Source organism: Muntiacus reevesi, chromosome 4, assembly GCF_963930625.1.
Source record: "Muntiacus reevesi chromosome 4, mMunRee1.1, whole genome shotgun sequence".
Taxonomy (NCBI): domain Eukaryota; kingdom Metazoa; phylum Chordata; class Mammalia; order Artiodactyla; family Cervidae; genus Muntiacus; species Muntiacus reevesi.
Genome location: NC_089252.1, coordinates 169635223 through 169659961, shown reverse-complemented (window position 1 = coordinate 169659961; position 24739 = coordinate 169635223). Strand labels below are relative to the sequence as shown.

The 24739-nt window shown below is 49.0% G+C and overlaps 2 protein-coding genes across 4 annotated transcripts in view; one reads left to right on the top strand and one right to left on the bottom strand.

Moving 5' to 3' along the window:
- The window catches only part of OS9 (OS9 endoplasmic reticulum lectin), a 33196-nt gene extending 19584 nt beyond the window's left edge, over nt 1-13612 (top strand). Inside the window, exons 6-15 of one of the 3 annotated variants that reach the window (XM_065934756.1) lie at nt 8527-8737; nt 8839-8940; nt 9150-9247; nt 9447-9498; nt 10167-10255; nt 10474-10749; nt 11028-11217; nt 12086-12250; nt 12409-12521; nt 12846-13612. In XM_065934756.1, the coding sequence (XP_065790828.1) occupies nt 8527-8737; nt 8839-8940; nt 9150-9247; nt 9447-9498; nt 10167-10255; nt 10474-10749; nt 11028-11217; nt 12086-12250; nt 12409-12521; nt 12846-12971 (1422 nt within the window). In that variant the 3' untranslated portion in view covers nt 12972-13612. The remainder of the gene's footprint in view (nt 1-8526; nt 8738-8838; nt 8941-9149; nt 9248-9446; nt 9499-10166; nt 10256-10473; nt 10750-11027; nt 11218-12085; nt 12251-12408; nt 12522-12845) is intronic. The other 2 variants (XM_065934757.1, XM_065934758.1) reach the window with 2 other exon arrangements.
- Nucleotides 13613-20724: 7112 nt separating this feature from the next.
- Nucleotides 20725-24739, bottom strand: part of AGAP2 (ArfGAP with GTPase domain, ankyrin repeat and PH domain 2) — an 11249-nt gene continuing 7234 nt past the window's right edge. Inside the window, exons 12-17 of the mRNA XM_065935095.1 lie at nt 24118-24246; nt 22786-22934; nt 22595-22685; nt 22249-22471; nt 21864-22119; nt 20725-21677 (exon numbers count right to left, since the gene is read on the bottom strand). Coding sequence (XP_065791167.1) covers nt 21453-21677; nt 21864-22119; nt 22249-22471; nt 22595-22685; nt 22786-22934; nt 24118-24246 — 1073 coding nt within the window. The 3' untranslated portion in view covers nt 20725-21452. The remainder of the gene's footprint in view (nt 21678-21863; nt 22120-22248; nt 22472-22594; nt 22686-22785; nt 22935-24117; nt 24247-24739) is intronic.

Sequence of the window (24739 nt, the reverse complement as noted above, 5' to 3'; positions counted from 1 at the left end):
ACTTACCTGCCACCTGCTCATTTCCCATCACACCCTCCCCCAGCACTCAGTAACCCTGCTCGTATCATTCCGTAGCCTTCCAGCCTTTCTTTGTGTGTTTAAAAGCAGTTGTGATTAGAGATTTTTATTTCCTGTTCCCCCTGTTTTTTAAACATACAATGCGCAGGATGTTAAAAATTCTTTGTACCACCTTATTTTTATACATCTTGACAATAATTCTTAGCGATCTTTCAGGGGCAGTACATCTAGAACTTTATTCTTTGTTTTCATGTTTCCATAATATTCCATCATATGAATGTTCTATCATTTTGTCACCGTTACTGTATGCTTAAACTCATTTCCCTCCTACTTTTTGTCATTACAAAAGATAATTCTGTTATACATATGTGTATGTGTAACTATATCTTAAAAGTATAATTGCTGGGTGCAGGTGATATATATTTAAAGATTGTCTGTAAAAACTTTCAGTTATAGAAAATGAGAAACATAAAAACAGAATTGTCCCGTGACTTCCCTGTTCATCATCTGGCTTCAACCAATATGGCCAGTCTCGTTTCATCTATCCCCTTGCCCACCTCCATGCACTATACTTCCACTCCCAGCTTATTTGAAAGCAGATTGCAGGCATCATCTCACTTCATCCTTAAATATTTCTGTCTTATCCCTAAAAGACTAGCACTCTTTTAAAAATACAACCACAGTACTATATCACACTAAAAAAATTAACCATCATTTCTTATCACCAAATAGTCAATCATTTCAAGTTTCCCTGATTATCTTACATATATATATATATATATATATATATATATATATCATAGTTACATAGACTTTCATGGTTATACCATTAGAGTCCTTTCAAATTTGGTGAGATGGGTACAGTACGTGTATGTCAGTGTCTATGAATGGTTCTTTGTGTTTGAAAAGAACATGTCCTCTACTGGGAGGCATGATGTTTTCTCTATGTCTTTTAGGTCATGCTGTTCAAATCTTTTGTATCCTTACTGATCTCTCTCCCACTATAATTATGGATTTGTCTGTTTTCACTTATTATTCTTTCAATTTATTCGTCATTATTCTGTCAGCTGTTGCTTTTTGTATCTTGGGGCTACATATCAATTGATTCAGCAAATGTTTATTAAGTGCTTCTATGTGCCAGGAACTGTTCTAGTTGCTAGACATATTTCAAGAGAACAGGAGACAAAAATGCCTCGTCTCTTTGGGAGAGACAGACAAGGAAGATAAAGAATTACACACAATTTAAATTATTATGCCTCATAAATTGAATGTTTTCACATTATGAATTGACCTCTATCTTAGTAATTTTTTTTATTTTAAGTCTCCGGTGTGATAATAACACAGCGGTAATGGCTTTCAGTGAGTTATGTTTACTGATTTTTTTCATCCTTTTGTTTTTACATTTTCTATATTCTTATGTTTTAAGTGTGTCCCCAAATAGCACGTACTTGTATTTAAAACATTTTTAGCCATTTATATATGTGTGTGTATATATTTGGACTTAAGTCTAACATTTTATTTTATGCTTTCCTTTGTTCCACTTTTTCTCTCCTTCCTTGCTTTTGGTTTATCTTAATGATGACACTTTTCTCTCATCTCAGTGGGAAGTTTTGCTCTCTTTATTTCCTAAAATCACACATTTATGGAGAAATAAGTCACCGAGCACACAATTCAGGGTGTATCTCAGTGGTTTTTTCATGTATTCAGAGGTGTGCCGCCATCAGCAGTCAATTGTAGACCATTGTCATCACCCTGGAAGAAGTCCTCTGCCCCTGAGCAGCTCCTTTCTAGTCCACCTCCACTCCCCACCCCATCCACCGCTCCAGACAACCTCTCCTCTTTCACCCTGTAGATGGGATGTGTATAACGTGTGACCTTTGTATCTGGCTTCTTTCATTTACCATGTGTTCAAGAGTCATCTGTGTGTAGCATGTACCCGTACTGCTTTACATTTTATTGCCAAATAACATTCCACATTCTATCGATATCATTCATCAGTTGGTGAACACTTGGGTTGTTTGCACTTTTTGGCTATTATGAACAACAGTGCTTTTAACATATGTGAACAGGTTTTTGTGTGGTTTTTTCTTTCAGTATATACCAAGGAATAGAATTGCTGAATCATATGGTAATTCTATATTAAATTGCCAGACTTTAATATTTTTAGATTGCCAGACTTTCATTAAATTCTATATTTAATTGCCAGACTCTTTCTGAAACAGTCCAATTGTTTTATTATATAATCCCACAAGTGGTGGGTGAGAGTTTGAATTTCTCCACATCCTCATCAACACTTGTTTTTTCATCTTTTTAAAAATTAATTAATGAATTTTGTTTTATTTTTGGCCACGCTGGGTCATCATAGCAGTATGCGGTCTCCTCACTGAGGTGACTCCTCTTGTGGAGGGCTTCAGTCGTTGCGGGAGGTGGGTCAATGATTGTGGCTCTTGGGGTCTAGATTGCTGGGTCAGTAGTTACAGGACATGGGCTGTTATTGTGGCTCTTGGGTTCTAGATTGCTGGGTCAGTAGTTACAGGACATGGGCTGTTATTGTGGCTCTTGGGTTCTAGATTGCTGGGTCAGTAGTTACAGGACATGGGCTGTTATTGTGGCTCTTGGGTTCTAGATTGCTGGGTCAGTAGTTACAGGACATGGGCTGTTATTGTGGCTCTTGGGGTCTAGATTGCTGGGTCAGTAGCTGTGGCTTAGTTGCTCCTCGGCATGTGGGATCTTCCCAGACCAGGGACTGAACCTGTGTCCTCGGCATTGGCAGGTGGATTCTTAACCACTAGACCACCAGTGACGCCCTGTTTTTCATCTTTTTGACTGTAGCCTTCCTAGCGACTATGAGGTGGCATCTCATTGTAGTTTTGATTTGCATTTCCTGATAGTTAACAATGTGGAGCATCTTTTCAGGGGCGTATTAGCAATTTGTCTTTTTTCTTTAGAGAAATGTCTATTCAGATCTTTCACCCATTTGAAAATTGCATTGTCATTTTATTATTGAGTTGTAAAACTTCTTTGTATATTCTAGATATAAGTTCCTTATCAGATACATGATTTGCAAATATTTTCTCCCATTCTGTGGATTGCCATTTCACATTCTTGATGGTGTCCTTTACAACACAATGGCCTTTAATTTTGATGGATTCCAATTTATCTTTTTTTTCCTTTTGTTACTTGTGCTCTTGATATTGTATCTAACAAATCATTGCCTCATTTAAGGCTAAGAAGACTTACACTTATGTTTCCTTCTAAGAGTTTTATAGTTTTACCTTTAGGTCTTTGATCCAATGGGAGTTAATTTTTATGTATGGTATGAAGTAGGAGTCAAACTTCATTGTTTTGCTTGTAGATATCCTTTTGACGTAGCATCATTTGTTGAAAAGACAATTCCCATTGAATCATCTTGGTAACCTTATTGAAAGATGATAATAGTGAAGGTTAATTTCTGGACTCAGTTCTGTTTCATTGGTCTGTATACTTAACGTTAGTACCACAGTGTCTTAATATTGTAGCTTTGTAGCAAGCTTTGAAATCCATAAGTACGATTTGAAATCCAATCCTGTTCTTCAAGATTGTTTTGGCTATGTGGAGTTCCTTAAATTTTCATGTGAATTTTACGAACATAACTTCTGCAAAGAAAGCACCTGAAATTTTGATGGAGATTGCAGTTAAATCTGAAGATCAATTTGGGGAGTATTGCCATCCTCACAATATTAAGTCTTAAAATCTGTGAACTTGGATATCTTTCCATTTAAATCTTTAATTTCTTTCAGCAATGTTTTGTAGTTTTGGGGTTTTTTGTTTTGTTTTTTGCCTTTGAAATAGTGGATGTTAATAGTTAGCTATTGTTTTTATAACATTACATTTTAAATTTATTTTTTAAATGGAAACATCATTGGTTTAGGGAATTCTCTGGTCTCATAGAATGAGTTGGGAAGTGTTCCCTCTTCTTCTATTTTTTGTGTTTTGGATTTTTTAAAAAAATATTTATTTATTTTAAAACATTATTTATTTTTGGTTGCACTGTCTTTGTTGCTGTGCGTGGACTTTCTCTAGTTGTAAAGAGCAGGAGCTCCCCTCTAGTTTTGGTGCCCGGACTTCTCTTGTTGCAGAGCATCAGCTCTCGAGCTCAGTCGCAGGAGTCGTGGCACACGGGCTCAGTTGCCCTGCAGCGTGTGGAATCCTCCCGGACCAGGAGTCGAACCCATGTCCTTGCACTGGCAGGGGTTCTTAACCACTGGGCCACCAGGGAATGCATTATTTATCTGTCTGTCTGTGCCAGGCATGCAGGATCTTCTAGTTGCAGCGTGCAGGACGTTTAGTTGTGGCAAGCAGACTCTTACCTGCGGCATGTGGGGTCTGTCTCCTTGACCAGCGATCAGGCCTGTGCCCCTGCATGGGGTGTACAAGTCACTGGGCCACCAGGGAGGCCCCTCCGCTTCTATTTTTTGACGAGTTTGAGACCAGTTGGAATTTTTATGTTTTAAATGTTTGGTAAAATTCATCAGTAGACCCATTTGACCCAAGCTCCCCTGTGTGGGAAGTTGTTTTAAGTACTAATTTAACCTCTTTAATTGTTACTGGTCTAATTCAGATTTTTTCTTCTGTAGTCAGTTTTTGTGTTTTGTGTCTTTCTATAAATTTGCCCATTTCATCTGAGTTACCTGATTTATCGGTACATAGGTGACCATGGTATTCTTTCCAGTCCTTTTTACATCTGGAAGGCTGGTAGCAATGTTCCTTCCTTCATTTTCAATTGTGCCAACTTGAGTCTTCTCATTTTTCCTTGATCAGTCTAACTAAAGTTTCATCACTTTTATTGATCTTTTCAAAAATTAACTCTTAGTTTATTTTCTCTATTATTTTTCTGTTCTCTATTTCATTCGTTTCTTTTCTAATCTGTATTATTTCTTTCCCTCTGCTTGCTTTGGGTTTAGTTTGCTCTTCCTTTTCTAGTTTCAAAGTGGAAGTTCAGGTTATGGATTTGATATCTTTCTTCTTCTTTATACTTTACAGGTAAAAGTTTTCTTCTAAGCACTGCTTTAGCTGCATCCATAAGTTTTGATAAATTATGTCTTCATTGTGTTTTCATTCATCTCAGTATTTTCTAATTTTCTTTTTATTTCCTTGAGCCATTCGTTACTTAGGAGTGTATTAATTTCTACATATTTATGAATTCCCCAGATTTCTTTGTTATTAGTTTCTAATATCATTACACTGTGGTTAGAGAACATACTTTGTCCCTGTTTTTTAAAAAATGTATTTTATTGAAATATAATTGATTTACAATGTATTAATTTCTGCTATACAATAAAGTGATTCAGTTATACATATATATACATTCTTTTTCGTATTCTTTTCCATTATGGTTTATCACAGGATATTGAATATAGTTCAATATTGAATATAGTTCTGGGCTATACAGTAGGACCTTATTTATCCATTCTACATATAATAGTTTGCATCTGCTTGGGCTTCCCTTGTGGCTCAGACAGTAAAGAATCCACCTGAAATGTGGGAAACCTGGGTTCGATCCCTGAGTTGGGAAGATCCCGTGGAGAAGGGAATGGCTACCCACTCCAGTATTCTGGCTGGAGAATTCCATTTGCAGAGGAGCCAGGCAGGCTGTATAGTCCATGGGGTCACAAAGAGTCGGATATGACTGATCAACTTTCACTTTCGCATCCGCTAACCCCAAGCTTCCAGTCCTCCTCTTCTCCACCTCCCTTCCTCCTTGGCAAGCACAAGTCCGTTCTCTATGTCTGCGAGTCAGTTTCTGTTTCATAGATAAGTTCATTTGCATCCTACTTTAGACTGATGTAAGTGACATAATAAGGTATTTGTCTTTCTCTCTCCGACTTACCTCACTTAGTACGATAATCTCTAGAGGCCCATCCATGTTGCTGCGGATGCCGTTATTTCATTCTTTTTCACAGCTGAGCAGGATCCCAGTGTACACGCACCACACCTTCTTTATCCAGTGGTCTGTCAATGGCCATTGAGGTTGTTTGCATGTCTTGGTTTTTGTAAATAGTGTTGCTGTGAACATAGGGGGTGCATGTATCTTTTTTAATTATAGGAGAACATACTTTATATGATTTAAATTTTTGGCTCTTTGGATTTCTCATAGTGACTTCAGAACGTTTCTCTCTGAAATCTAACATCTGTATCCTCTCCCAGGCATCTTCTGTTGCCTGCTTTTTTCCTGTGTATGGGTCACACTTTGTTTCTTTGCATATCTCATCTTTTTTTTATTGAAAAGTGAACAAAAATATATTAAAATATACCTAAAATACATTTTAGGTAACATATTGGGGCAAGTCTGGATACTGATTCTTGGCCTCCACCATGAGACTTGTTGTGGTCACTTGCTTGTTCCTTTCATGACTTGGCTGGGCTGTTTTAATGAGGCCTACTCCTCCTGCCGTGTGAAGCCACTGATGTCACCCCTCTGACGGCACAGCCGCGGGCATGCCCACCGCCACCGTGGGCCCCCTGTGGCCGTCTCCCTTGCTGAAGTGCTGATCTGTCTGCCTCTGCTGGAAGCATACCCAGCTGTTCGTACTCATTAATTGCTAGCCAGTTGCTCTGTAATTTTTGACATGTGGGGCATAAGTTGCCCCATAATCTGATCCACTTAAATTTGGGCTTCTGTACCAGGGTTGTTTTTGATGGTACCAGCTTCTTCTTTAGTGCTTACCACCAATTTTTTCATTTTTTGGAAAGTGCCCTTAGGCTTAAACTTCCTCATACTGTTTTACAAGAAGTCAGTTCATTTGGAAGGCGCTTTGGAGCTTTCTGTTCTAATGGATTGCCTCTCCCCCCGGCAGAATCTCTAAGCCCCTGCTCTGGAGCTGATGTCAGAGACACTGACCCAGTTCTGTCAGAGTGACACTCCTGTTTTATGAGCAGAGACCTGGGCAGGGGTGATAGCCTCTGGTCCTCTCAGTTCTCATCTCTGTTGTGAAACCTCTGCCCTTTTAGTGATCTGTGGGGAGGGTGATCAAGGCCCAGTATTCCTGTCCTTCTGCACCTGAGGTGCAGCCACTGTCCTATGAGTGGGGCTGATGGAGGAAGGGAGTCCTCAGTCTCTTAACCATATTCAGCAGGAATTTATTCTCTGCAACTTGTAACTAGAGAGGCTTGGGGAATATTGATGGCCTGCCCCTCTGGTGACATACCATATCCCTTGACTGGATGCTGAGGGGATAGAAGCCCCATTTTTTTGGACCTTACTCATCTGGAGTGGAGCATCTGTCTGAGCTGTGAAGTCAGGGTTGCGGAAAAAAAAGGAGGGTCATGGCCCAAGTACTGCAAGCTTCCGCTATTCAAGATTTAGTGGATTTTCTTGAATAGATGTTTCTTAATTTGTTGTATGTCCTTAGTAAAATTTCCAGGGATTTTAAATGCCTGAGTTAAAAAAAAAAGTGTTCGCCAGTTATGGACTTTAAGTAGGGGTGGACCTGCAGAACTCCTTGTCCTGCCACTCAGAAGTGGGACCTGTTTTCTACTTGTAATGGTCACTTTAGAAATTACAGAGTGTGTGTGCGTGCTCAGTCATGTCCAACTCTTTGCCACCCCACGGAGCCCTGCCAGGCTCCTCTGTCCATGAAATTTCCAGGCAAGAATACTGGAGTGGGTTGCCATTTCCTTCTCCAGGGGATCTTCCTGACTCAGGGATCGAACCCACATCTCTTGCATTGGCAGGCGGATCCTTTACTGCTGAGCCTCCAGGGAAGCCCCAGAAATTACAATGGTGAATCCTAACTTAGCAAAGGCTAACATTAATTGATGTCTTTACTCTCTTTCTGATTAATATAAAGACCTTAGAACTGTTTGAAGCTGTTTTTAAATCATACACACATACATGCACACACATGGAATATACGTATTTCAAATACATATAAAAATCGATATCAAATATGTGTAAGTATGTACATACTGTATTTACATAAAGCAAGAACATGAAACAGGAATCAGCTGGTTACCTACAGTTAAGTTGCCCAAGTTCAATTCATATTTTTACAACTTACCAGCTGGTCAGCCTGAACAAGTCCCTCAACTATATCAGACCCCAGTATCTTGAGCCACAGAGTTGAGATAACTATGACCTCCCTCACTGGGTTGTCGTGATAATTAAATGAGCCAATGCGTGTAAAGGGCTTCCCTGCTGGCTCAGTGGTAAAGAGTCCGCCTGCCAGTGCAGGAGACGGGGGTTCCATCCCTGGGTCGGGAAGATCCCCTGCAGAAGGAAATGGCCACCCACTCTAGTGTTCTTGCCTGGGAAATCCCATGGACGGAGGAGCCTGGCGGGCTACAGTCCACAGGGTTGCAAAAAAGTCAGATCCAACGTAGCAACGAAACAATCACAGTGCATCTATAGCACCCTATACACAGCGCACGGAGCCCGTGCTTGACTGTGAGTCCTCAGAGCAGACAGTTGTGCTGGGAACTGACAGTGGTGGCTGGTGGTGATCCCTGTCCGTCCTCCCGTCCTGGCAGTTCCTCTGTGACGAGGGCGCTGGTATCTCTGGGGACTACATTGACCGAGTGGACGAGCCCTTGTCCTGTTCTTACGTGCTGACCATCCGAACTCCTCGGCTCTGCCCTCACCCCCTCCTCCGGCCGCCACCCAGCGCTGCTCCCCAGGCCATTCTCTGCCACCCCGCCCTGCAGCCTGAGGAGTACATGGCCTACGTCCAGAGGCAGGCTGGTGAGTGCCTGAGAGGAAGGGAGGAAGGAGACACGGAGGGAGGGGCAGGCGGAGGAGCTGAGGCTCCGTCCCCGTCCTGCCGACGCGCTGTCTCCCGGTAGACTCAAAGCAGCGCGGAGACAGGGCCGTCGAGGGCCGGCCGGCCCCGGCCCCTGCAGCGGGGAGTGAGGCCGAGCCCGGGCTGGCGCCACCAAGGACAGCAGGTAGGGCCTGAGTCCTGTGCCGTGACGCACGTCTCCACTTCCTCCTCAGCGTTACTGCCGGGCACCCAGGGATGTGTGGTCCTCAGCAGCCCCACAGCCTGACTTCTGGGGTGGGGGAAGGAGGACTATAGGCCCTGACACCTTACAATAGAAGAGGGAAACATACCCTCCCTCTCCTTTCAGGTTCCTCCTTGTTTTCTGTATTCTAGGTGCAAGTCCAGCCAAGGAGAACAGTAAGGAATCAGATTTCTGGAAGATGCTTCACGAGCCAGAGGAACAGCCCCCAGAGAGGGAGACCCAGGCCGAGGTGAGAGCCGGCTTCCTGGCCATTTCTCTAAGGAGGCTGAACATGGGCTTCGGGTCGGAGGGCCACTCAAGCTGAGGTTCATTATGAGATGACCTCTTTTTACCTAGGGATGCAAGGACATACCCAGAGGCAGTGCCTTAAGAGTGTGCTTGGCATGCAGAAGCCTGCGTACTTGACTCTGCCCTTTTCTCCCCATCAGGAGCAGGAACCAAACCTTGAAGCCACAGACCCACCGCCAACCTCTCCCGACGGTGAGTGAACGCTCCATGTCTCCTATCTGCGCGTGTGTGTTTTCAGGTTGGCAAGCATGGCATGGGGATAGACCTAGACACTCGGAGGGAGGCTGGGCAGCCGGGCCAGCAGCAGATTCCTTTTTAGAGACAGCAGTGCTTCTCTAGGAGGATAGCAGAACACAGTGGTTCCACTGCTTGCCTGACCCTATAGTCCTGGATGATTTCACTTAAGCCCAATTTCCTCACCCATAACATGTGGGCAATAACCCCTATGTGAGAGGGCTGTTACAGGATTAAATGAGAATGAGTCTAGTTTACAGTACAGTCCCTGGAACTGCGCAGACAAAACAGGGTTTGTATTTGTGGGGAGAACAGGATTCAGGGAGGAGGAGCCCTTGGCCCCAGAATCTCCTGTGGACCTAAAAGCCAGGCTGATTGCCGGGAGGCCTCGGTGGCACGGGGAGGAGCAGGGCATGCGGCAGCCTGTTCACATCCTTCTCTCTCACCTGTGAGGCCCCCTTAGGCCCCTAAGTGCTCTTGGGAGGGGTGTGTTGGCTGCTGTTTCTCAGACCAGACAGGTAGTTGCTCGGGCCAGGGACCATGTCCTTCCTTGGCTTCCTCAACTCCTCTTCTTAGGAAGTCAAAGTAGAATTAATTTATGATCTATTCCTATTCCTCCATCTCAGATTTTCAGAACAACGTACAGGTCAAAGTCATTCGGAGTCCCGCAGACTTGATTCGATTGATAGAGGAGCTGAAGGGTGGAACAAGGAAGGTATGAGCCCTGCTCCCGGGAAGGATGGAACCTTTCTCCCTTCCGGTTGGCAATCAGAACACCCTGAACTGGGCCCAAAGAGCTGGCTCAACTTCTCTACTCCTCACGAGTCCCCAGCTAAACCACATCCCTGCTGTGTGCCCCGCCCTCCACTGTGTGTCCCTATGGAAACCCCAACCATCTGCCATCTCTCTTTCTCCTGATCCTCACCCATCCAGGGGAAGCCAAACGCAGACCAGGAGCAGCCTGGAGAGAGTGCTACAGAAGTCCCTTCCAGGGAACCAGAGGTGAAGGAAAAGGGCGGCCCAGAACAGCAGAAGGAGGTGGAAGAGGAGGAGGATGATGAGGATGAAGACGAAGATGAGGATGAACGGCAGTTGCTGGGAGAATTTGAGAAGGAACTGGAAGGTATACTGCTCCCATCAGACCGAGAGCGGCTCCGGGCGGAGGTGAAGGCTGGCATGGAGCGGGAGCTGGAGAACATCATCCAGGAGGTGAGCTCTGCTCTCCCGCCTGTGGCTTCCAGCTTCCTCAGCTGCCAGCGCCGGTAGGCGGGACCGGTCGAGGGGCGGGGAGAGAACCGGAGCCACGCCTCGCCTGCCAGGGGCATTCAGCCAGGAGCCCTGAACTGCTAGTTGCTTAACTAAAACTGGGACGGCGGGGAAGGGGATCTGTGAGAAGAATGAGACTTAGTCTTTACTCCCCTGTAGAGCTTGGACGACCCCTCACTCCCCAGATCCCTAACTCTCCACCCCCACCTTGGGCCTCCCAGACAGAGAAAGAGCTAGACCCAGACGGGCTGAAGGAGGAGTCAGAGCGCGAGCGGGCCATGCTGGCCCTGACGTCTACTCTCAGCAAACTCATCAAAAGGCTGGAGGAAAGACAGAGCCCAGAGCTGATGAAGAAGCACCGAAAAAGGAGGGTTGTCCCCAAAAAGCCTCCCCCACCCCCTCAACCAACAGGTGAGGGCTGTCAGACAGGAACAGATGGCCAGGTCCATCGCCTGTATCCCTGCTGAGAACGCGCACCCTCTCGCTCTTTCTGGAACACCACTCTGTTTCCCAACACCTCTAGCCCTTCGCCGGGTTGCTTCCTAGTGACCCGTTTGAGAGGCAGCTTTCAGAGCCTGTGTGGCTCGCTGGCAGGGCTGTTCCCTGGCTTGCTCTGTACATCCAGTGCCTAGCACTTTGCGGCACCTTGTGACCGATGAGTAGATATTAAATGAGTGACCGTTGTGTGCGGGCCCAAGACGCTCCTGTCACCTAGGACTGCACAGGGCGTGCCCTCAGCTGGCAGAGAGGCATGGCCAGCCCGGCTACTCAGAAGCCAGTCGCCTGGACAGAGTCACCCCTTCCCGTTGTGGCCCAGTGTCTGTCCCACAGGTCCTGTGGGACAGGAGACCAGGTGTTCCAGGTCTAACGTCCTAGTTTCAATCCTTCCATCCTCCTACCTCTATTATAAACACTGAAATGTCTTTCAACTCCCAACATAGGGTCCAAACCAAAGTCTTCCAGCCTCCTTCTCTGCAGGCAGGCCCCAACTTCGCTGATTTTTGCTTCAGAAGACAGTAGTTTCCCTGTAGGTGATGGGCAGAATTATAGGGTCCAGAGGGAAGAAAGGAAACTGCAGTCGGTGGAGGGAGCTTTATAGGTTGGAATGGGGTGGGGGGGGTGATGGGTCCTAATTTATTCTGAAGCCTGACGACATACCTGTTTGAGAGGGAATAACTTGCCAAAAGCAACTGACGGCCAGAGAGGGGCGAGCACCCCGGCCCCCAGCCCTGGGGTCACGGCGCTGTTTTGTGTCTCCCTGTGTGTCTCCCCCTCTAAGAGGAGGATCCTGAGCACAGAGTCCGGGTCCGGGTCACCAAGCTCCGTCACGGAGGCCCCAATCAGGATCTGACTGTCCTCGAGATGAAACGGGAAAACCCACAGCTGAAACAAATCGAGGGGCTGGTGAAAGACCTGCTGGAGAGGGAGGGACTCACAGCCGAAGGTGGGCCCTGGGGGCGGGCTGGATTCAGAGCTGTTGGAAGGGCTTGCTGCCGGAAGTGGAGGGGCTGGGGACCTCGGCTGGGGACCCAGGGGGCAGAGGACCTGCACTGGAGCTGCCCCCTGGCCTCTCCTCTCACTGCCCATCCCACTCCTTTCCAGGGAAAATTGAGATCAAAATTGTCCGACCAGGGACAGAAGGGACTGAGGAGGATGCACGCTGGCTGACTGATGAGGACACGAGAAACCTCAAGGAGATCTTCTTCAATATCTTGGTGAGAGGCACCCCGCCCCTGAGTCCTGGCCTTCCCGCCTTCCCTGTGCCCCAGCAGGCTGAGGGGTTGAGGGTGAGGTTTAGAGTCCTCCAGGCAGCCCCCAGCCTCGCCTCTATCCAAGCCTCAGTTTCCTCATCTGTAAGACGAGGCTATCAGTTCTGGGTGTTGAGCCCTCAGCAAGAGCCCTACAGGTCATCCGTATGAGTGCTGGCTCCTGCCCTCCCCTCCCCAACACCTGCCCGCCCGCCCCCCACCGCCGTCCCCCAGTGCCTGCTGCGGCCTGCTCATCCCCGCTCCCCAGCCCGCCCTGCGGCCTTCCCCCAGGTGCAGGGAGCGGAAGAGGCCCAGAAGGAGCGGCAGCGGCAGAAAGACCTGGAGAGCAACTACCGCCGGGTGTGGGGCTCCCCCGGCGGGGAGGGCACCGGGGACCTGGATGAGTTTGACTTCTGAGACCGCCACCGCCAGCTCACCAAAGAGTCCAGAGTCTTCCTAGACTGGCCCTGCCTCTGTCCCCCACAACCCCCGGGGCCCTGAAGGCGAAACAGCAGAGAGCTGAGCTGTGAGCTGTGGACCCCGAGGCCCTCCTGGGGTGTGGAGGGGCCGTGGGGCAGGCGCCGCTGCTACTGCTGAGACCTGGAGACCTCCCAGGCCTGTGTGATCTGCTGCCCCTGGTTCTGCCCACACCCTCTTCCTTCCCTCCTGGCTTCCCCTGCTGTCATCCCCCAGCTCGTGGGTTCCTTTCCCCTCCCTAAGAGCGTTTTGAGATCTTTTGAGTAGAGCAGGGAGAGTGAGAAGAGTGGGGCCGGTCAGCAGTCCCTAAGAGGTAGGCCCCCCGCCCCTGCCCCAGTCCTGTTGAGAGTCACCTCCCTGCTTCCCCCAGATCAGCTTGAGATGTCCTGCCCGTTTTCCTTTCCACACTGTTCCCTACAAATCTGTGCTTCTGAGTGGAAGCACCTTCTCTCTGTTGCTGAGAAAATGGGAAGAAAGTTGCCCACCACCTCTGACACAATCCCACGGAAAGGGTAGGCTACAGACCCACCTACCATGTTCTAGAACAATCAGGTTTCTAAATAAAGAACTGGACCATCAAACCATCCATCTTTTTTTCTTTGGAGGTGGGGGGCTCAGCAGGGAGGAGACCTGGTGTTCTCCTGGGGTGGAGGGCATGCGCCCTGATCCCCTCCTGTGCTTCAGAGTCGGGGCAGCGGCAGTGATCTGGGGTGTGCAGAACAGACCGGGACAGTGGAGCAGAGCCTGCTGGCCTGGCCAGGGCTGAAGCAGTTGCAGTGCTAGGCTCCCTCCTTTTCCTCCTCTGTGCATTTCTGTTCCTTCTCCCCCGTCATGTCCCACGCGTCACCCCGCCACGGGGATCCTCCTGCGGCAGTGTGCTGCAGACTCCACCCCACACCTGCCAGCCATACCACTTCATTGCCCAGAAAAGACGTCTAGCTGCAGTCATGCCCAGAGAGAGGGCTGCCACACACAGGCCCGCTCCTGAGTCTGCCAGTGGTTGGTGGCCTGGTTAGCTGCCTCCCTCTCTTCCTCACGACCAGGTGCAAATCTAGGTCCCCCGCTTCCCCTCCATTCTTCCTCTGCACCTCTCAAGTGCAGCATTTCTGCCAACAACTTCACTGACTCGTGATGTAAGAAATAGAGGACTTGAAACTCCCAGGCCTCCAACAGGTTCAGTTGTGGAAGGAAGCTGTATGAGGCTGACCTTCCTGCTGAAAGTGGTCTTATACTTGCTGAGCAAGTTATGCTTACATTGTTTTATTTAAAATTACAAATGGGTAGGCTTCTAAAACCCTGCAACCCCAGATCCACTTGTGCATCTTAACCAGAGGGATCTAAGACACTACCACAAGTGCAGCTACAGGCAGAATGGTGGATTCAAATCCTCACCCCCCGCCCCCCCCCACTTACTATTAGCAGGGCCTTGAACAAGCTGTTTGATTTTTGCAGTGCTGTGTCCTCCGGGGTAAACTGTGGACAACTGCACTGGCCTTGGGTGGTGGTGAGGATTGCATCAGATAGTGCGTGTGCTGTGCTCTTAGCACACTGCCTGGCCCACGGGAAGTACTCAGGAACAGAATAAACCAGCTGGGCTCTGAAGAGACTGGAGGGTACTTGGAGACAAGAGTCATAGAAGGAATACCATCAGAAGCTGTAGCAGAATTTTGTAGGATGGGAGCGTGGGGACAGGCAGGAGGCTTATCTGTGACTTGATGGAGGCATAAAGGCTTAACATCATCAGGAGAAACAGTGCATATAAGTGCACATGGAATATTCTCTAGGACAGACCATATACTAGGACACAAAACAAGCCTCAAAACATTTAATTGGATAGAAATTATTTCAAGTATCTTTTTTGATTATAAAAGCATGAAACTAGAAATCAACCACAAAAAAGAGAAACAGAAAAAAAAACCAATTACACAGAGATTAAACAATGTGGTACTAAAAAAAACAATGGTTCAATGATGAGATCAAAGAGAAAATTTAAAAATAGCTTGAGACAAATGACAGTGAAAACATAACCATACAAAATCTGTGAGATGCATTAAAAGCAATCTTTAGAAGGAAGTTCATAACCATACAGATCTTCCTCAGAAAACAAGGAAAATCTCAAATAACCTGGAGAAAGAAAAAGAAGAACAAACAACCTACAACAAGCATAAGGAAGAAAACAAAGATCAGAGAGTAAATAAAATAGGGATTTAAAAAAACAACAACAATAGAAAAAGTCAATGAAACCAAGAGCTGAGTCTTTGAAAGGGCAAACAAAATCAGCAAACCTCTGCCAGGCTCACCAAAAAGAAGAGAAAGGACCCAAATCAAACAAGAAATGAAAGGGGAGAAATAACCAATAATGTAGAAATTTTCAAAATGTAAAAAATACTATAAACAATTAAGTGCCAAAAATTGGACAACCTAGGTGAAATGGACAAGTTTCCAGAAATATATTCCACCAAAACCAAATCAAAAAGAATTAATTTGAATAACCCAATCGTTAGAAGTGAAATAGAATTTGTAACTTAAAAACAACAATAAAATACAACTCCCTGCAAACAAAAGCCCATGACCAGGGGGCTTCACTGGGGAATTCTACCAAACTTATAAAAGAAGAAATTATACTGATTGTTCTCAAACTCTTCCAAAAGACTGAAAAGGGGGGAACAGTCCCAAAGTCATTCTATGAAGCCTCCATCATTCTGATACCAAAACCAGACAAAAACACTACAAAAAAAGAAAATTACAGGCCAATATCTTTGAATAATATAGACACAGAAATTCTCAACAAAATATTAGCAAGCTGAATCCAACAAAGATCATGTACCACAATCAAGTTGGATTCATCCTTGAGACAAGGACAGTCCTTGGGACAAGTATACAAAGATCAAGGTGATACACCACATCAACAAAAGAAAAGACAAATCCACATGATCATCTCAATAGATGAAAAAAAAAAGCATCTAGTAAAATTCAACATCTATCCACGATTTTAAAGAAAACTCTTACCACAGTGGGTACAGAAGGAACATATCTCAACACAATAAAAGCCGTTTATTTATGACAAACCTACAGATTATAAAATACTCAATGGTGAAAAGTGGAAAGCCTCCCTGCTAAAATCTGCAAGAAGACAAGGATGCCCACTCTCACCATAGTATTGAAAGTCCTAGCCATAGCAATCAGACAAGGAAAAGAAACAAAATGTATCCAGATTGAAAGGAAAGAGGTAAAACTGTCATTTATGCAGATGACATTATACTAGGTCAAAAAATTCTAAAGACACTACACAAAAACTACTAGAACTGATAAACGAATTCAGCAAGATACAGGATACAAGATTAACATACAGAAATCTGTTGCATTTGTTTACACTGACAATGAAATGTCAGAAAGGGAAAGTAAAAAAAAAAATCCTCTTTAAAATAACATTATCAAAAAAACCACAAAAAACTTAGGAAAAAACCTGACCAAGAAGGTAAAAGACTTGCATGCTGAGAACTATAAAACATTGATAAAGGAAGTTGAAGATGATTTCAAAGAAATGGAAATATAGCCTAAGCTCTTGGATTGGAAGAATTAATATTATTAAAATGGCCATACTACCAAAGCAATCTACAGATTTAATACAATTCCTATCAAAACACCCATGACAGTTTTCACAGACCTGGAACAAATAACCCTAGAATGTATATAGAACCATAAAAGATCCAGAATTCCCAAAACAATACTGAGAAAAAAAACAAAGTTAGAGACATAACACTACCAGACCCCAGACCATACTACAAAGCTACAGTAATCAAAACAGCATGGTACTGGCAAAACCAGAAAAATGAACAAACAAAAAAACAGACATATGGATTAAAGCAACAGAACAGAGAGCCCGGAAACAAGCCCATACACCTATGGTCAGTTAATCTTTGACAAAGGAGGCAAGAATATTCAATGGAAAAAAGGCAGTCTCCTCAGCAAGTGGTGTTGGGAAAGTGGGACAGCTGAATGTATACCAATGCAGTTAGAACATTCCCTTACACCAATCACAAAAATAAAGTCAAAATGGCTTAAGACTTAAACATAAGATATGACACCATAAAATTCCTAGAAGAGAACATATGCAAAACATTTTCTGACATAAATCATGTTGTTTTCATAGGCTAGTCTCCCAAGGCAATAGAAATAAAAGCAAAAATACGCAAATGGGACCTAATCAAACATAAGCTTTTGCACAGCAAAGGAAACCATAAATGAAATGAAAGGGCAACCTATGGACTGGGAGGACATATTTGCAAGTGATGCAACTGACAAGGGCTTAATTTCCAAAACATACAAACAGCTCATACTACTTAGTAACAGCAATAGAAACCAACTGAATCAAAAAATGGGTAGAAGACGTAAACATTTCTCCAAAGGAGACACAAATGATCAATAGGCACATGCAAAGATGCTTGACATTGCTAATTATTAGAGAAATGCAAACCAAAACTATGATGAGGCATCCTCTGACACTGGTCAGAATGGCCTTCATTAAAAATGTGTACAAATAATAAATGCTGGGGGGGGGGGTGGAGAAAAGGGAGCTCTGCTACAGTGTTGGTGGGGATATATATTGGTGTAACGAGTACGGAAAACAGTATGGGGGTTCCTTAAAAAAACAGAGTTGCCATGTGATCCAGCAGTCCCATTCCTGGGTATATATCCAGAGAAAACTAATTCCAAGAGATACATGTAGTTCAGTGTTCATTGCAGCACTATTTATAATAGTCACGACATGGAGGCAACCTAAATGTCCACTGACAGATAAACAGATAAAGAAGATGTGGAATATACACACACAGGAATACTACTTAGCCATAAAAAAAGAATGAAATAGTGCCATTTGTAGCAACATGGATAGACCTGGAAATTATACTATATAAGTCAGAAAGATAAATATCATATGATATCACCTATATGTGGAGTCTAAAATATGATACAAATGAACTTATTTATAAAATAAAAACAGACTCATAGATATTGAAAACAAACTTCTAGTTACCAAAAGGGAAAGTGGGTGGGAGGGATAAATGAGGAGTGTGGGATTAGCAGACACAAACTGTTATATATGAAATAAACAACAATGTCCTACTGTATAGCACAGGGAACAAACCATATTAAATACCCTGTAATAAATCATAGTGGAAAAGAATACCAAAAAAAAATGTATATATGTGTGGGTGTATATATACACATACATATGTATATGTAACTGAATCACTTTGCTGCTCACCAGAAAATAACACAACATTGTAAATCAACTACATAATTCAATAGAAAATAAAAATAAATAAAAAAGAAAATAGAGTTCTAGAGACTTTGCTAGATTTAATCATTTTGTACTTTCAATAATAAATTCCTTTTTACTTTCCTTTGGCTTCTGGTAAAACTCCCAGCTGTGCTAAGGCAAACAAGAGGAGGGGAGCCGGACGTGCGGCAGATGGTAACCGGAAGAGGGGACGCAGATGGAAGCAGGGATCCAGGTGAGGACACCAAGGGGAACGGGGAGGTTGGCGTGGACGTTAGGGGCAGCAGCTCCCCTCCAGCCCGCGGGGAATCCACTTCTAGGGTCCTATTCCGCCACAGTCTGGAGGACCACCTTTTACATTTCCCACAGCCCATGACAGAAAGAAGCCAGCGGAGGCCTTAGTGTGGGGATCTGATGTGGGACTGCTGACACCTTGACCACCTTTCACTGCTAGGAACCGAAGGGAACATCCCACCCGCCTCTGGTTCCCTGTGGTCATTCATCCTCTCCGGGCCCTTGTTTCCTTCCCCCAGTCTCTCGTATTCAAGCTTCTGAGGAAGGGAGTGAGCGTGTGCTACCAAAAAAGGAAGAGAGGACGGAGCGGGGGCATCCAGGGCCTCTGATGAAGGGGGCATGGTGGCTGGGCCTCCCAGCCGAGTCTTCTTTGCTACTTGCCTCTCTTCCTCTTGCTCTGCCTTCCCAGACCACACACCTGCGACTACATCTGCAACCCTGACTCCACCTTCTCCTGGGAGGTCACCCAGCCTAGGATCCTGCAGAAGCGGGGCCCCCCACGTGAGAGGGGCCTGGGCTCCTTCATGCAATCGGCTCACTGGCACACCTGTGGCCGAATGTCCCTCGTGGGGCTGAGTGTGCCTGGGGGGCCAGAACCAACTCTACGGGAAGACAATGGGCCGTAGACTGGTTTATCAAGGTGGCTGACAACACGTGTGTGGCTGTGCCCAGGCTGCTGGCCCAACAGCACCCCCATCTGGCCCCTCTACCAGGCCAAACGCTTTCAGTTGGCTACATGCTGAACCACAGGACGCTGCAGCTCCTGGTGCGGTGCTGGCCTCAGGCTGCCACGTCCTTGCAGTCTTGTGCATGCCGTGGGGGTGGGCAGACGTCTGCCTCAGCCGAACTGGCGTTTGCGACACCAGTGACATCTGTGGTTGGGAGATCTCCCAGCTCTTCCCTCCCTGCCAGGAGAGGAACTCTATAAAGCTCTACTTCTGGTACCTCAAAGGGAGTAGTCTGGCCTGGGGTGGTCCTCCAGGGCTGAGGCTGGAGCCCTGGCCAGGGGCCCTCTGAGCAGATATTGTTCAGGTTACAAATAAACAGATGCCACCAAGAGAACCTATCCAAGATCACTTAACTATGACGTGGAGGTACTGGTGTCAAAACCAGATTTGACTCCAAAGTTCTTGCTCTTAACCAAAGCGACCCTACCGTCTCATTCCTCCAAGCAGCCCCTTCCGGGTCTTCTCTAAACGTCACACCCCAACTCCCGCCCGGAACAGGAGTCATCTTGGGAGTTAGTGACTTCTCTGCTCCCTGGGTCCCCAGGGTTGCTCTGACTTGCCTGTCTCCTTCCACCCGAGAAGCTGTTGTTGCTCATGATGGAGTACCTGACCTACCACCTCCTGCCCCTGGATACTCTGCTACCAGCCCCAGCAGGAAGCACCCTCCCTAGCCCTCTCCCACCTCCAGTTCCCCAGCCTGACCAAGGCCATTCTCTGACCCAGCTCTTCAAGAACAGACCAGCAGCTCACCCCCTAGACAAAATCACTTCCTCTTTAATTGCTGTTGATGAAGATTCACACCACTTGCCTTGGAGGAGATGAGGGGGTAGTATCCCCTGCTGCCCCCGCCCCTCTTCTCTCCCCAATTACCTGGTCCTCTGCAAAATGTTTTAGCCAGGAGAAAAAAAAAAGAAAAGACCGGAAACCACTGACACAGACAGCCCAAGGGCTGGGTTGATCGAGGGAGGCGGGGCTGGGCCAGGGAGATTCACCCCACCGCCCCCTTTCTGGGGATGGGACAGGGGGGCTCGGGAAACCCTCCCAGCCACCTCACACCATCTTGACCCTGGCTGGGAGGGATCATGGGGTTGAGGGGTGGGTCTGGAGCTGCTCCAGGGGGAGGGAGGGGCTGGACAGGAAGAATAGTGGGGGAGGGGTCCCATTGCAGGGGTGCCCCCTACCCCAGATCACCACGGGCGCTGCACAGTCACAGGGACGCAGTCACGGTCACGGACACTCACAACCCGAGAGCACCCCCACCCCGCCCCACCCTCTGCCCACCCTCGGCCTCCCCCACCCTGAAACGCCCTCCCAAGCCCTGCCCGCCCCGCCCCTTGGTTGGGGAACAAAGCAATAAATTACAAGGCCCGCCCCAGTCCCCCCGGCCCGCTCTTGCTCCGTCCCTTCTCCCTCCCAAGACAGTAGTGAGGAGGGACCCAGGTTTTTGGCTCCCCCGACCCTTTAGCTTCCATCCATGGGTGGATGTGGGGGGGACGTCCTGATTTCCACTCCTCTTGGTCCCTTTCACGGAAAGGGTTGGGGACCCCCTACCCCCGCGGGCAGCAGGGGTCCTGCCCCTCGCTGCCCTTCCCCCTTCCCTGGGCAGTGAGGTTAGCATGGAAGGGGTAGCGTCCGCCTTACTGGCCCCAAGTCCCAGGGCTAGCCTTCCACGTGCTAAGCCCTCCCTGTGGCGCGGCGCCGCCCAGGAGCCAGCCTGGGTTACTGCTCCCGCCGCGGGACAGTCCAACACAGGCAGGACCGAGTCCTTCCCCCACCCCTAGGGGGCGCGCCGGCACATCCAAGCGGCCAGGAGCGGGGACCTCGGCGGGGGAGTCCCTGCAGCAAACCCCCAGCGGGCACCCAGAGCAATCCGAGTGTGGAAGCGGTGGAGAGGGTGCGTGTCAAGCCGGGGTCTCCATGCCTCGCTGGGGAGAGGGAAGTGAGTTTGTGTCTTCCGGGAGGCGCGGGGGCTGTGCCCTCTTGCGGGGATGGGGTGGGGGAAGTGCTCCCGCGGGAACCAGGTGCGCATCGGAGAGGTGAGTGGGTGCGTCTGTCCAGCGGTCCCCCGGAGTGGAGGTGCCCGGCCCGGGGGGGTGGGGTGTCTCTCCGGCGGCGCAACTATACCAGCGCGACGGGGGCGTCGGCTCGGCCCACGCTGGCGGCGCTGCTCCGGCGGCGGGGGCTGGGCGTGGCGGTGATGCTGGGCGTGGTGGCCGCGCTGCCGCCCTCGCACGGGCAGCCGTGCTGCAGCAGGACGTCGGCGCAGAGCTGGCTCCCGGCCTGGCGGGCGTAGAAGAGCGCGGTGCGGCCCTGCGCGTCGCGGGCGGACACGTCGGCGCCGTACTAGAGCGGGCGGAGGCGGCCGCGTCACGGTGCGTCCCCGGGGCCAACGCCCTCCCGCCGGCCGCCCCGGGTCGCCAGGCCCACTCGCACGGGGCGCGTCTGGGGGTCTCGCCGCGCCCACTGCGCGCCTGCCTGTTGCCCAGACGGCGCCCTCGAAGCCCCCTTCACCAGCGCCGGTCCACCTACCCACAGCAGCAGCTGCGTGATCACGACGTGGGAGAGCTCGGCCGCCAGGTGAAGTGGGGAGCGGAGCTGCGGGTCCTCCACGCTGGTGTCGAGCGGCCCGTGTCGCGCGTGGGCCAGGAGCAGGAGCACGGCGGCCACGTCCTGGGCCTGCACCGCGGCCCACAGCTGGGGGCCCAGCGGCTCCTCGCAAGTACCCAGCGGCGCCAGGAACAGCAGCTGTTCGTACTTGGCGCGAATCCATGACTCGCGCTCCTCCCTGCAGGACCGGAGATCAACAGGAAAGGCTCTAGGGACCTCCCACCCCGAGACCTCTGCTCCCTAGCCAGGGGACCCTCGTGGGAGCTGCACACACTGAGCCGCCCCCACCCCTCTTCTGCACGCGCACCGCGAAGAGTCCCGCGTGGGCTTGACGCGGCCGCGCGTGTCACTCTCCCACACGCGGTTGGCCATGTCGTTGCCGATGGCTGTCAGCACCAGGGTCAGCTCCCGCGGCCAGTCGTCCAAATCGAGCGAGCGAACGCGGGACAGGTGTGTGCCCAGGTTCCGGTGAATGCCAGAACACTCGATGCAGATGAGTGCGCCCAGGTTCAAGCTGGCCCACGTGGGGTCTGGGGACGGAATGCAGGGGTCAGCTCCCCGGCCGAGCAGCTGGACGGGCCACCCAGCAGCGTTCATCCATCCCAGCGAGCCGCGCTCCCTCCCGGGCCTCTCCACTGCCCCCTTCTGCTCACTGGGGGCCCCGCAGTCCACGCAGAGTGAGTTCCCCTTGGCATTCCGGATCGCCTGGATGGCCACGGCCTCGCTCTGGCTGTCTGTGCGCAGCTGTGGAAAGGGTTGGAAGTAGTCAGACTCTCCCTCTGAGCCCTTCTCGGGACGCCCCAGACACTCACCTCTGCTCTCCGCCCAACCCCCGACCCTTTACCTTGACCTTGCTGCTCTCACAGCACTGGAGACTGGCGAGGATCTGACTTTCGATGGCCTGAACCCAGGCGTCCCGCTCCTCAAAACTGGCTGCCTCGAAGTGCCACGTCTGACCAGTGCTGGACACAATCAGGAACTCGAAGTTTTCCTCTAGGTGGGGGGATGGGATGGGGTCATTAGGGGCAGAATTCAAACAGGAGCTGCCTGGCCCAAACCATTCCTCCCAGAGATCCATCCCAAGCCCCTGGGAGTGGAGCAGAGTGGTTGGGGAAGCAGAGGGGGCGGGAGAGCAGGAAGCCCGAGCGCATGCAGGGAAGGCAGGGGCACCCCCACCCCTCTGCACCCCAGCTCAGCGCCCCACCCAGCTCCCCACTTGTTACCTGCTTTATAAATATTTCTTAAACTACCAAAGGATTTTAGTTTCCACATTTTGCGCTTGGCTGGTTTCCCGAAGCAAAGGAGATAGAGACAGAATGGAGAGCAGAACAGAGAAAGAGACCAAGAAAGGAGAAAAAGAGAGGCAGATGGAGAGATGGAGAGAGAGAGTGACAGAGAGAAAGCAGGACAGAGATGGGGAGAGAAAGCAGAACCAAAGTCAGTGGCCCCCGAGCAGAGAAGAGCGGAAGCCAAGAGCCATGAGAGGAGGCAGATCTGGAACCTGGGTCTGAGCACCCGGCAGAGAGCAGGGGCGGTAGGGACCGGGGACCATGACCAGTGAGGAGCCGGGTCTCTGGGAGGGGAAGGGATGAACCAGGGTCTGAGGGAACATGGGGAAGGGGGCAGGAGGTCAGAGGCCAGGGGTGAGGGCCCCTGGGGTTCAGGAGGAGTCTCGGGTCTGTGGGAAGTCAGGGAGGCAGGAATGGAAACCACTGTAGTCAAAGGCTGGTGTGGGGCTTGGCAATCACAGAGAGTACTGGGAACAGGAGCTGGGTGGGCAGAGCCCAGGAGCTCAGGACTCACTGCAGGACACTGAAGTCGGGGGCCGAGTCCTGGGGGAGAAGGGGGCCTTCTGGGCACAGGGGCTGCGGTGTTAAGCAGAGTTGGGTCCGGAACAGGAACTAGAGGGTCATTGGGTGAGGGAGCGGGAGCTACAGACTTACAGGGGTCACTGAGAACGGGGCTGGGGCCTACTGCCATAAAAGGCATCGGCTGGGGAACAGAAGGAACCACAGGGGCCGAGGGGCACCCATCCACTTTCACTAAATAATGTACAGAGTGGTGATGATAGCCAAGCACTCCGCTCAGGCGCCTTTCCCTCCCCACCTGCAGGGGTGACCTGGAGTTTGGGGGTGAGGGTCCAGGGTGAGAGTGAAACTGCCCCCCAGGGCCTCACCTTCAGCCTGCCCAGCCGAGCCTTCAGTTTTAGATGGTGTCGTCAACTTTTTCCTCCTCTGCTTCTTCACCATGGGAGAAGGAGGGGGTTCCCGACTCAGGGGGCTCAGGTCTCCAGATGGGGTACAGTCTTGGGGAGGGGAACACAGCTGCCTCAGCTGCCGCCTCCACAGATTCCCTGATTTCTCCATAGCCTGTCTCCCCTGAACTACATTTGGCATTTTAGGGTCCCCCTCCTCAGCCATCCCTCTCTAGGAGGTCCCCCTTGATCAATCCTGGGGAGGAGGGCCAGATGAGTGGTTTAGAGTCAGACCTGTACTCAGATCCTGGCTCTGCCACTTACTGGCCTTGAGACCTTGAGCAAGTCACTTAATCTTCTGAGTCTCAGTTTCTTCATCCCTAAAATGGGGATAATAATCTTGACCCAACAAGGCTGTTGTGAGGACCACTTGTTACAATGTTACTTGCTATTTGTTTAAAAAATACATATTTCCAAACATTCCAAACGCTGATGGCTGGCTATGTGCTGGACAATGTTCTCAGTTTAAAGCCTCAAAGCAACCTCTGAGGTAGAAACTATTATCTCCAATTTACAGATGAGGAAACTGAGATGTGGAGAGGTC